The 13,778-nt window shown below is 37.5% G+C and overlaps 1 protein-coding gene across 1 annotated transcript; it reads right to left on the bottom strand.

The window, feature by feature from the left end:
• On the bottom strand, window positions 637-2,892 carry LOC109210470 (peroxidase 72-like). Its single transcript, XM_019373894.1, has 4 exons — window positions 2,578-2,892; window positions 1,830-2,021; window positions 1,576-1,741; window positions 637-1,269 (listed from the first exon to the last, which is right to left on the bottom strand). The coding sequence occupies exons 1-4, from the start codon at window positions 2,800-2,802 to the stop codon at window positions 860-862; spliced, it is 993 nt and encodes a 330-aa protein (XP_019229439.1). The 5' UTR covers window positions 2,803-2,892; the 3' UTR covers window positions 637-859.

Raw genomic sequence — 13,778 nt, 5'->3', positions numbered from 1 at the left:
TCCCCTTCGGTCAACTTGCTTGTGCCTGTTGTTACCTACCGTAGGACCTCCGTCCCCGAAGCGAAGAAAGAGGAGCAGGATAATATGGTTGGTTAACTCGTTTTTTATCCGTATTAAATATGGGTCGGGTCGGATAATTTATCCGTTTTTTCATTACCCATTTTCGACCCGAACCATATCCGATCCGACCCGCCCGTTTGCCACTCCTAGAAGTGTGTAGCTTAAAATCTCCTAAGATATAATCAGTAATCTTTTTTCGCTGAATGGATAGGAAATCATGATGAATTGTTGTTTTTTATGCTCCATCCACAAAATGAGGTATCTACTCAAATTCATCAGCTAGTTTCTTAGTCTATGGTATGGAGGTTCTTTCTCATTGTTTGAGCGGTTTATGCTTTATGCGAAGCTTTCTAGTAATTCTTAATCAAGAGTTAGTTGGTAATTGGAGGCATTTGTATTATGGCTATTCTTCCCTTATTACTGTTTCCTTTTGACCTCAGATCTTTACCAAGTTATGTTTTTCGAACTGATTTACTATAAATATGTTTGTAGCTTCAGCTGGTTTGGTATCACTTGGTCCAATGTAAAGATGAAGTATGATGGTGCTAGAAAATAAGATATGCAGATGTTACAGACTCATGGTTGACAATTTTAGCACACTTTTAATAAAGCAACTCCAAATACTCCTTCAACAAAAGGGGGTCCTTGAGGATGGACACAAGCAGTGAAATCCTCAAGGACGAAAAAGCCAAGAAAAATGTTGGAAAAAAGAACACAAGTAGAAAATACATAACAGTTCAACGATAGATGCATAGTTATTGATATCTGTTGCTGTAATGAAGGTAATGTGCTATTAAGATCAGTTCATCTTCCTGCAATTCTTCCTGATCTCTCCGCTGGAACCTGTCAAAGGCGAGATGTTCCCCATCTTAACCATAGACTTGGCAAAGTGCTCGAAGAAAAGCGCATTGTTCTCTGCATATTGTTTCACCAAGGCTAATGATGCTTGACTCTTGGTAGCAAGAACTTGGTCTGAGTTCAGGAGGCCCTTTGAAGCCAACAAGTTCTTGAAGTAGCTGTTATCAAATTTTGTGGGAGAGACAAAGTCCAAGAAAAATAGGTTTTGGTCACCTCCAGATTTTGGGCACCTATTGCGCAATAGGGCAGCATATGATTGATCCAGTGTTGAGTCTGGTTGACTGTTTCCTGATTGGTTGTAGAGCCTTTGCCTGAAGCTGGTACATCTCGAGTTTCCAATTGTGTGGCTCCCTGCATAAGAAATTATTGGTATCAACTATATGGTTTCACGTGTGATTTCTTGTAAAAATGCAGCCCGGTGCACTAAGGTCTATGTGTGGGTTTCTTGGCAGACTGGACTACAAGGGTCTACTGTACACAATCTTATACTGCATTTCTGCAAGAGGCTGTTTCTTACGGCTCGAACCCCGTTACCTCCTGGTCACATGGCAGCAACTTTACCAGTTACGCCAAGGCTCCCCTTCTCACGTGTAATTACTTGTCCGGATAAAAATAAATTAGCAAGCACAAAAAAAAAAAAAAAAGAGTAACTTTTACCAGATAAAGCTACAAGGTCAACAAGATCAAGTCCTTGTCTCTTGAACTTTGAGAGAATGGTATCAAATGTGTTGTTTGGAGCAGGAATGTTGTTGTTGGAGCCACTTAAACTGGCACTTCTGGAGTCTCTTCTTCCCAATGGAACCTCCCAGTTTGGTCCACCAGCCTGTACAAACAATAAAAGTAAAGTTCATGTTTTTTTTTAAATTTCCTAAAGAGGTACTCAGATCAACTATATATGTGGCTCTACTTACTAATACAGTAGAATCCCTTGCAGCAAGTGCCAATATATCAGCGCAAGAGACAGTTTGAGGACATTCCTTCTCCAGTGCAGATTTAATCTCATCAAGGACTTCAAATCCGCGAGCTGAATTCCTGTTAGGGTTTGATCCTTTTTCTGTTACAATGCCTCTGCTGCTATCCAGAAGCAGAGATGCATCACATCCCTACATGACATGGTGAAATAATCACTCGGCATAAGTTTTTACATCTCTATCAGCATACACACACTTACCTTCCTGATAAGCTATACCGTCCAACTTCTCTATTACAGTCATCCTCTATAAGTTCACCGGCCAAATTTCTTTGGAACCAATTTTCATGTTATATTATAGTATATGTTCTCTATATATTATAGAGAGGTTTGACTTTAATTAAGAAGTTCAAAGCCGCAAAAGCCAAAAGAAAGAAGGCCTTTTTTTTTGGTATATACTCTCAGTATAAAATTAGTAGTGTAACTTTTAGCAAGTCTATTCTTGCATGCTAGTATGCTACTGCACTTCTTATTCAGAGTTTTCCAACATGTAAATTTCTGCCATGTAGAGTTGTTATGCCACAAATATTTATGTACATGTACATTTAACAGGATTTAGACAGCAGACTCAACCAAAGGAGTTGGAGCCTTGTTCAAATGTTACCATCAAAGGATTCACATGCATATGAGAAGTTCAGCATTGCTATAACTAGTAGCATAAAGATTTAGTCACAGGAAATATGTTTTACCTTGACAAAACAGTCGTGGAAATGGAGCCTCAGCAACGAAGCAGCCATTCGGGCTTCTTTAGCAACAGCCTTGGCAACAACAGACTTAACAATTTCTTGTGCTTTTGGGCATGATCGGTAATAATATTGTGGGTATAGGTAACCATTGTTACTCTTAAAAGAGAAACAAATTGGTGCAAAAGCAAGGAGAGCTATGAAAATGAAGAAGCTCATGGACCAAGCCATTTTGAAATTAAGTTCTAAGCACACTTGGTGTAGAAAAGGCTTAATTTGAATATTGAAGAAGGCTAGTTAATTTGCTGTGATGAAATTGAGATGGAATCACTAGTATATATAGTGTGTTCAATGAAAGAAAGCGTTACAAAGGATAAACAAATAAATGGAGTTGGTAGCTTTTTAGTTAGGATTACTACAATTCTTCATAATTTTAATTTGCAAAGCGAAGAAAACTTGTGTTACGTAAATGTTTTTCAACATTAACTCATTTGTTATGTAAGACAGGAGGTGATTACGACTCTTTATCTTTCTACTTGTTGACTTAGTTATTTTTGAACCTTTGTAAAGTTGATAAAGTCTACTTCTAAAGAACAATTCAAAAGGAAATTGAAATGAAAAGAATCAAGGCTTATTAAACAAATAATTCTTGGGAGACAATTGTCAAAGTTCATCTATTTGGTAATCGATTGGATAACGCCATTACTCTGGTCACTCAACTATCCCAAAATTATCACCTAAAGTTACTTTTCTTTCGTTTGTAACAACAAAGTCACTGAACTATGTCTATTGCACTCAGAAGGTCACTCAACTAGATTTTTCAAATTTTGGATTGTCAAATACCTATTTTACCCTCTAAATTATAAACATTTATCTTCTTTTTATTTTTTTAAACTTTTTAATATTATGATTTTCCCTTTTTAATTTACATTATGGACTTACCTATAGAATAAATAAATACTATTATTTATAAATTTAAAAAATAAAAAGTATTTAAGCTTATATAATGCTGGAATAACAAAATAATGAGCATAGTAAAAAAATTAATTAGAATAATTGGTTAGTAATAATAATTTTAGTATTAACAACAAAAATTCAAAAATTTATTTACACAATTCAAAATGAAAGAAAATGAGGTAGGGGTAAGGTCTGCGTACACACTACCCTCCCCAGACCCCATTTATGGGATCAAACTGGGTTTTTTGTTGTTGTTGTTGTAGGATAAAAGAAAATAAAGATTGTAAAATATATATTCCATGCACGTAATATAAAAATATTATTTAAATAAAGGTTATACATTATATATTCTTGAATTATGCTCAATTATATTATTATGTTTATACCAACTTTCCGACGACACAAAGTTATGTCGCCGGAAAGCAGAGGGACTATCTGTATAGGGTAAAATATGCTATGGTAAGTCGTGCATAGAATATATATAATATAATTGAGCATAATTTTCAAGAATATATAATGTATATTGTAAAAATACCTTTATTTAAATAATTATTTTTATATTACGTGCATGGAATATATATTTTACAATCTTTATTTTCTTTTATCCTACAACAACAACAACAAAAAACCCAGTTTGATCCCATAAATGGGGTCTGGGGAGGGTAGTGTGTACGCAGACCTTACCCCTACCTCATTTTCTTTCATTTTGAATTGTGTAAATAAATTTTTGAATTTTTGTTGTTAATACTAAAATTATTATTACTAACCAATTATTCTAATTAATTTTTTTACTATGCTCATTATTTTGTTATTCCAGCATTATATAAGCTTAAATACTTTTTATTTTTTAAATTTATAAATAATAGTATTTATTTATTCTATAGGTAAGTCCATAATGTAAATTAAAAAGGGAAAATCATAATATTAAAAAGTTTAAAAAAATAAAAAGAAGATAAATGTTTATAATTTAGAGGGTAAAATAGGTATTTGACAATCCAAAATTTGAAAAATCTAGTTGAGTGACCTTCTGAGTGCAATAGACATAGTTCACTGACTTTGTTGTTACAAACGAAAGAAAAGTGACTTTAGGAGATAATTTGAAATAGTTGAGTGACCATTTGAGTAATTAACTCTCAAATCGGCCTACAGTCTTCCCCTAATCAATATAGACTTAATTAATTGTAGCTATCATGCTATATGGGAAATCTCTGGTGAAAGTAATAAAAATTAAGCATAAAAGAATGACTTGATCTGGTCAGCCCCACACGCCTTGATTGCTCAAGAGTCAAGCCATGAAATATTTAAAAAAAAGGTAACAAAAGAGTTGATAAAAGCCGCAACTGCTTTGTTGACAATAGAGGACCTCAACATTATTTGACCTGATTACTCTATGTCCTATATACACAAGCCTTTGTTGTTCTTTATACATAGAACAGCTACATAAAATTAAGTAACTTAAGGTTTTTGATTAACGTAAGTAATCTGAATAATACTTACGCTAAGAAATATTCAACTCTTGCGCTAAATTTTATTATTGCAATCCACTGATTGAGCTTTGTAAACCTGTAAATGAATGTTGGAAGACAAATTTTAGTTATGCTTTTCCGGTGTAGTTTGAGCTATGCTAATGCACAGTTTCTTCTCAATTAATAGAAATGGCAATCCGCGTTTACTGCTTGCTAGTTATACTATAATTTACTGCTCTCATGCGTTACAGAAGCTACAAATTTGGATAAGGGAATATTAGGTAAATGTGATATTGGTCCAATGAATGACAAAAAAATATTCAGGTAAAAAGGGTTAGGAGAACTGCTCTTCTACATTTTCAAGCATGAACAAAATAATAATCTTTATGCTTCATGTATAGAAAAAAATGCTTTTTACTAAGAATGAGGACAATGTGGGTTGAAGACAATGGCAGAGACGAGATTCAACATCTATTATATATACATAAAAATGACTTTTTGGCCTTGTATATACAATGTGATTTTTTGAGGAAGGATATTTGGATGAATTCCTTTCCGCTTCCCTAGCTCCGCCGATGATTGGCTATATATCTCAATTATGTCATCCTTAGCGAACCGTCTTATGTCCTCTCTGATATACCTGCAAGAGAGCAACTCAAGTAATTAAAACGTGATTTATTCTAAGGTTTGGAAAGCCCAAACTTGCTCCTAGAGTCTCCTTTCTTATGTCTGTAGATCCGCGAATGGCGTTAATCTCTTAAAATAATTTTAAGACTTCTGATCGAGCATAAGATAGGCAGGTTACATCAACGTGCAATCTTAGCTCCAACAGTGCACAATCAAATGACCTTTTGAAATATTAGCAATTATGTGTCAATTTGAAGATCGTTGGGCTCCGTTATATGAATATTTAATATTCGTTGTCGCTTCATTTAGATCTCGTCTCAATTCTATTTTCAATAATTATTTAACTTCTTTAACACTAGAAGTTCTATTTTTTTCCTTCCACTGATTACATGAAAATCTATGACAAGATTAATAGACTCTTACCAAACAATGGACCCAAAGTAAGTTTACCAACATTACTGCACCTTAAACCAACTAATTGTTATAAAAAAAAATTCATGCATTCTACCTATTTTCCACTTAGTATGGACGAATTCGAAGAAATTATAAGTTTTTCGAGACAATTTTCTTCTATGATTTTAGATCTATCTTGTTTCATTTTAACACCTTCGATCACCATGGTTTCACACATCTGAACTGATGTATCTCAACATAGGATATGAGCAAACCATCCCAAATGATCTTCTCTTATTTTATCCTTAATGTGTTCTATTTGTACTTTTTGCCACATGTAATTATTTTTAATCTTGTATACGGTCCCGATTTTGCTATTCGATAGAGACAAGGGAGTTGCATCGGAGGTAATCTCATGATGAATATGACCCGAGCTCGAAGACGAGGCATAGAGCCTAAAGATCGAAGTGTCCGTTGAGACCGAGGCCAACAACAATCGAGGCTAAGTATGACCAACTTCGAGTGAATTGCAATAAGGGAAAGGCGAGATATCCGTAACCGATCGAAGTTCATGGCGGTAATCTCGGAACAGATCAAATCAAGGGCGGTTATTTGTACCAATCACGGGATTTACTTCCATAATTAGAATTGTACCACAGTTAGAATTCCTCTACTATATAAAGGGGGAGTCCCATCTGTTATACCCCACGTTTTCGTACGTAAAAGTACGCCATAAGTAAATTGATGAAAGCTCGACACAAACGAAACGAACAGGTATGTTGAGGCTATCCCTTATTTCTTTTGGCATGATCCATACGACACAAACGAAACGAACAAATTTACAATTTTCATACATGACTATATTCATAGAAATATTAGAGATGCTTATGTTCTTGATTCCCCGTGTGTCATATTATTCTATCATCTGTTCATGGGTCTCACAAAATACGTAAGTTGATAAAGTTTATTTCGTGATATTAGTTAGAGGCATAATGGTCTTATGACATTCTGAGAGGTTTTATTGGCGTACTTCTCATGCATTGCATTCATTTATACATTTACATTGACCCATGACCAGATGGCGTTATATACGCGTATATATGTATATTATATGTATATGCGATATGAGAAAAGGTTACGGCATTATATACGCACCACCACCTGATTAGCTGGTATACATTGATGATTTTTCCCACAGTGACCGAGATGATATGATGGGATGCCCTTAGAGGCTTGAGGATGTTATGAACACATGTACCTATGCACGACATGACATTCATACGCATATGCATGACACTATAAGTATTTCATAATTTACAAAGTTATCCAGACTTACAGATTGAGTCATTTACTCTATATTTCTTCCATGTCTTTTATGTACTTATTTATGTGCCTTACATACTCGGTACATGATTCGTACTGACGTCCCTTTTGCCTAGGGACGCTGCGTTTCATGCCCGCAGGTCCCGATAGACAGGTCGAGAGTCCTTCAAGTAGTCTATCAGCTCAACGGAAGATGTTGGTGCGCTCCATTTGCTCTGGAGTTGCTTGTTTGGTCAGTATGATTTAGACGCGTGTTGTTTGGTATGGCGGGACCCTGTCCCGAACTTTATGTTAAGTGTGTACTCTTAGAGGCTTGTGGACAGATGTCATGTATACGAATGCTTGTATGGCCTTGCCGGCCTATGTTTTGAGTTTACAAAAGATCGTGTTGGCCTTATAGGCCCGTATATCACATGTATAAGTTTTTATATCAGGTTGGGTCGTCCTATATTGAGTATTCCCCTATTTTTATTCTGGTTAGCCCATGACGGCCTATTTAGACCATTTACCAATGAAAGTACAATAAGAAAGATATGTTATATTGGTACTCGGATAAGTAAGTTACCGGGTGCCTGTTGCGGCCCATCGGTTTGGGTCATGACAAAAGTGGTATCAGGGCAGTTCTGTACAATAGATATGAGTGCTACAAAGATAGGCACTGGAAGCATAGAAAGGATAAATATAATCTTAGTATGGCTCCCGTCCCTAGTAGAGAGATAATGCTAGGCAACACGAAGAGCCAGTAGATGGAGCAAAGGGGAGCTAAAAGCAAAAGAATATCTTGTTGAAGTTTTCAGAATAAAGTGATAGACAGAAATGTTAGCAAGAAATAAGAAGAGAGCTAATGAAGCATTAAGAGTAAGATGTGATACATGGATGACAATGGTAGATCAAAAAGATGACAATATTACAGAGTCTATAGTCAAGTGAAGGAAAAGACGAGATGTGACAGGCCTTGAGACAACAAAAGAGTATAGGCCATAAAGTCATATCCTCACTTCGAGAAATAAATTCATGACTCCAACGCAACTATCGGAAGGAAAAGTTAGACCCCAGAATAATAGAAATCAATATGGGCTGGTGAACAAGATAAACTAAACGTAAATTAGGGACTGAGTGATTGAATAATAGTCGGCATCATGAGAGTTTCAGATTTCGTTTTGGCGATAATAGAATGGAAAACAGAAGAAGATTCATCAGAAATTCAGAGAATGGTCATTCAGGAAGACGCTTCCCTAAAGCAAGCAATGTGAGCAAAGTTAAGCTTAAGGGACTATGTGTGCCAGTTACACTAAGTGCCACCCTCGCGAGTAAGGAATTTTGTTATCCTTGGTACAGAAGGATTACCGCAAGGCGAGTGAGGGTCGTCGATAATGTGAGAACACGCCAATGATGAAGAGGTAAAACATCTATAGGTAGATCGTCGTAGCGCTAAATATTAGTACTTCCCTAAAGGGGGGAATATGAAGTGATGTGGCATTGAGTCAGATTTAAGTGGTTCTAGTAATTATGGAATGGTAAAGGAATAATGCGATAAAATGAACAAGGGATAAGATTGCACTTATTCAAAGCCTACAGATATGCTACGATACCAGAACATTATGCAAACACGACGTCAAGGAGAGGAAGTAAGGGTTCCTGCATGAGATGTTATTGATTAATAAAGAGCCAGCGCAATATGTAAGTTAAGACAAAGTAAATAACCCAAGAAAGATCACATGGAGTATTGATATGAGAATGGACCAACGAGTAGTTAGTAGTTGATTCAGGAAGAGCCTAGTTATGGCTAGTCAAGAGGATACAGACAAATCAGCAGGTCGTGCAAGATAAATATAGTAAAACCCAATATAGTTAATTCAGCCCCACAGTTATGACATTGTAATACTTGAGAAATATTCAGATATGAGCTGGGGTAGTTAAAGGTAACATATGAGTATTACGGGAATAAAAGAGAGTTCCACTGGGAAGACAGTCAAAATATCATTTCAGAAGCAACCCTACAAGCACAAGGGCGTGGAAGTAAGTAACTACGGATAATTATAGGCAAGGAAGGACATCAAAAGGTTCGTCGAATATACAACGTAATAAGCACACAACTTTACAAGGGTTAGAGGATCCTCCCTAAGAGGAAATAAGAAAGAAGGCTTCAACCGAAGCATAGTAACTTGAAGAAGAAATGGTCATGTAAAAACAGTCTCACTACAACATTGTATGCACTCCCTAAGAAAGTGGTATCTATCGTGACTAATGAACAGGAAGTAAGTGATATTCGAGATCATATGGGTTACATGGTATTCTAATATTCATGAGCACCAAGATAAGCCAAGTATGCACGCAACAAGGGGCAAAAAGACCAGGAAAGTAATAGCTTACGTTTAAAAGCTGAGAAGGAACAAAATGAATTATTTGACCAATGATCCAGAGTTAGACGTTATGAACGCACTTAAGATTTCGAAGTATTATCCATGCAGCATATATGTTGACAATCATACAGCCATAGAAGACTCCGGTATAAGTTAAAAGAAAGAATTAAGTCCAGTTCATAGACAAAGGATTGAATTGTTAGAAGATTGTATCATGGATATTCCATAGCGTCCATGAAGGGCTAAAGTAATAACTAATACCAGGAGCCGCAGATCGGAAGATAGCTTAAGCTTACATAAAGGCTGATCAGAAAGAATAGGAAACTAAAGAGTTACATCAACCAAGTAAATCAGGAATTTGATTATTGGACCCAGAAAATTATAAAAATCGTGATTGACAACATTGCAGGATCACTCTTAATACCAGAGGTACAAGAGAGAAAGTACAACAACCATATTCTATAACGGCCCTTACGATAAAGCCAGCTAGAAAAGTACCAGCCTTATAAGAAGTCAGTACGAAGCTCCCACCGGATTGTGGATGCACCAGAGGTGCAAGTATTATAATAGAGCTTCAAGTTATGGACGTGAATTATACCTATGTAGAAGGGAGGTCATGAAAGAAATAGAAGATACGATGCAAGATTTTAAGGTAATAAGGTAAGGGTGAATAACGTACGAAATACTCAAATGCAGAAGGTTGTGAATAGTCCATACTTCGGATAAAAGGCTAGAAGCGTGGGGATTCAGTATCCAAGAATAATAGCGGCACAATCAATAGCATATCTTCTAGCCTATGGTTTCTAGGTACCGAGAGATCTAGCCAAGAGAGTAAAGAAGAGTTAGAGACGATGTGATGTCTCGCTTGATGTTCCAGAATAACATCAGGAAATCTATGGTGCAAGCAAGTTGAAGGAAGGTTGCGAATAGTATAAATAGATACGTATAGGTCGCAAGCTAAAGTATAGTAAAGCGACAAGGTTTTATGACAGGAGTAGGGATGAGAAAGGGCGAGTGAGAAGGTGACGAGAATGGATAAGTCCTCGGGATTAAGCCCATGAAAACAAGAAAGCTAATGGTTTCTCTAAGTTATAGAAAGTTCAGTATAGCCTGAATGAAATCAAAGGAATCTATGACTAATAGCATCTAGAAGAAGTGGAATGCTGCCCTGGTAGTGGAATGAGGGTGTGATTGTGATAGATAAAGGATGACGTTTGGGCCTTTGATTGAGTAATGACATGAAGAGGATTTCATGAATTGTACGGGATTAAAAATACCCATGTAAGGTGGATCATATTGGGATGCTATAAAAACGGTCATGGAAGTATAGTATCGTATCACCCTAGGTGGATCAAGAAAATCACTTCAAATATTCCACCATGCAACGTGAGCCCTAGCGACAGTGTTACATAAAAAGGTCAAGTTATCAGTAATGGATTACAAATCAACAATGAGGTGAATCAACAATGGATGGATAAAAGTTACAAAGTATGAGATAAGAGTAGGCGATTATTCTTAAGATGAACGGTAATGAAGGAGCATTAAAGGACTTAGATTTATACATAAGCAATGAGAGTAACCTGGAGTTTGGTAGCAGACCTCAGTAACGATAAATCAAAGCAAGAGTGATGGTGTACTAACCTACCTAGATGTAGTAAAGCCATAAGGATATTTAACCAAAGCTATGAAACAAGATATAACAATATTCGTAAGTTCAACAAAGTACCAAGCGAAGAACTTCAAGTATACCTATAGACACCCAGAGGGACAGCTTGTCATTTATTCTATATATTTTCACAAAGTGAAGCCTAGAGATTGGCTAAAAGCTGGAGGAAAAAGGAGAGAAGAGTCGCATAGGCGCACATACAAGGAAAAAGTCGTACAGGCTGCATGACAAAAAGGTAGCAACAGTTGCGAAATTGGAAGAACTCCGAACACAAGTAGTGGTGTGAGAAAGAGGCCTAAAGGGGGGAATGTCCTGGCCTTTGGGATTCATTCACAGAACAGTTGCCTAGATGGAAAGAGGAGTACTAAAGTATTCAGAAGTCATAGGTTATGAAAATGATAAGTGCATCAGCCAACATTCGAAGACGAATGTTCCAAAGGGGGGAATGATGTTATACCCCACGTTTTCGTACGTAAAAGTACGCCATAAGTAAATTGATGAAAGCTCGGAAATGAGATGTTACATCCCGCATTTTCGTACGATAAAGTTTCGTCAAAAGCTAATCGACGTAAGTTTGGGAATGAGATTATTTTTGGGATTATAAGTATTACACTAAAACAAGTGATAAGTAAATTCGTGAAGGTGAAAGGGTAAGCAAATCGAAGGAAATGAGTTTCGTCGAAGTTTGACATTTTGGGTAAATACGGCCCGAGCAACGTAAAATTAGCACCTTAGCAACGTAAAATTTTGCGGTACTAAAGGAGTACGGTGCAACCTTTTACAAGAATATCATATGGATTTTTCCCTACTCCAGGTATGTTAAGGTTATCCCTTATTTCATACCGACCTTTGTCCTCATGGCGAGAACAAGCGCATAGTCGCCCCGGGAAACGGAGTACCTCCAATCAATCCCGATGGACCACAGGCCGTAAATGGACCACAGGCCTTAAATGGACCACAGGCCTTAAATCCTATCGATGTCAATTCTCGTGTTGCGATCCATGGAGATTTAGGCAGCGACCCAAAAAATAGCGTCCGTAGAGACGCCCGGAAAGCCGATCAGAATGCACAGAGCGGAGAAGAAGGCGAGATTAGACTTCAAATGATATTTGAAATGTTACAAACTCAGCATGCTGCAATAGCGCAACTCCAGAATTGAGCACCAAGCAGGATCAAACTCGATACATCACAGGAGGTTGTTCATAGGGTCGAACCTGTGCGGGAGAAGTTGAACGATAATGGATCAGGGACTGACCCCGCCGTCATGAAGATGCTCGAGGAGCTCACTAAACGGATAGAATGGGGTGAAAAGAAAATCGAGGCTAATGACAAAAAGGTAGAAACGTACAACTCACGAGTTGACCAAATACCGGGGGCACCCCCGATCCTAAAGGGTTTGGATTCGAAGAAGTTCGTGCAGAAGCCTTTTCCTCAAAGTGCGGCTCCGAAGCCCATTCCTAAGAAGTTCCGTATGCCAAACATCCTCAAGTACAATGGGACCACCGATCCTAATGAACACATCACTTCGTACACATGCGAAATAAAGGGAAATGACTTAGAAGATGATGAGATTGAATCCGTTTTGCTGAAAAATTTGGAGAAACTTTATCGAAGGGGGCAATGATATGGTACCAAAATTTGCCGCCCAATTCCATCGATTCTTTTGCCATGCTCGCCGATTCGTTCATAAAGAGCACACGCCGGAGCAATAAAGGTCGTGACCAGGAAGTCGGACCTCTTCAAAGTGAGACAAAAGGACAATGAATTGCTAAGGGAATTTGTATCTCGATTTCAGATGGAACCCATGGACCTACCCCCGATTACCGATGATTGGGTTGTCCAAGCCTTTACTCAGGCTTTGAACGAGCGAAGTTCGATAGCATCACGTCAACTAAAGCAGAATTTGATTGAATATCCAGCACTGACCTGGGCCGATGTGCATAATCGATACCAATAAAAGATCAGATCGAGGATGATCAGTTGGGAGCTCAAACCGATTCCGTTTACCCAAACAAGTCCGAAGGCAGGATTCATAGAGACATCGATAGAGAACCCCGATCGAACGGAGATCGATACCAACCATATAGTGCAGATCGAAGAAACAACGGACTGGGACGTAATCCCGTTCGAAACGATCGAGGGAATGATCGAGGTCAAAATTCTCGAGGGCTCATGAGTAAGAATGGATTAGATAAACACGCCGAGCCTAAGGAAGCACCACGGTTATCAGAGTACAACTTAAGCGTCGATGCTTCATGTATTGTGTCAGCCATTGGACGAATCAAAGATACTAGGTGGCCCAAACCCCTACACATTGATCCAAATCAAAGGAATCCAAATCAAATGTGCAAGTACCATGGAACCCATGGTCATGGAACCAAATACTGTAGACAGTTAAGGGAGGAGGTAGCT

Source organism: Nicotiana attenuata, chromosome 2 (assembly GCF_001879085.1).
Source record: "Nicotiana attenuata strain UT chromosome 2, NIATTr2, whole genome shotgun sequence".
NCBI classification, from domain to species: domain Eukaryota; kingdom Viridiplantae; phylum Streptophyta; class Magnoliopsida; order Solanales; family Solanaceae; genus Nicotiana; species Nicotiana attenuata.
The sequence above is the reverse complement of the archived record's forward strand: the minus strand, read 5'-3'. Positions and strand labels throughout refer to the sequence as shown.

Excerpts from the sequence above, each read along its gene's own strand:
- LOC109210470 (XM_019373894.1), bottom strand. The coding sequence starts at position 2,802 with ATGGCTTGGTCCATGAGCTTCTTCATTTTCATAGCTCTCCTTGCTTTT. Across the intron at positions 1,742-1,829 it reads CAAGGGATTCTACTGTATTA|GCTGGTGGACCAAACTGGGA; the intron begins GTAAGTAGAGCC and ends TTGTTTGTACAG. Across the intron at positions 1,270-1,575 it reads TGACCTTGTAGCTTTATCTG|GGAGCCACACAATTGGAAAC; the intron begins GTAAAAGTTACT and ends TTTCTTATGCAG.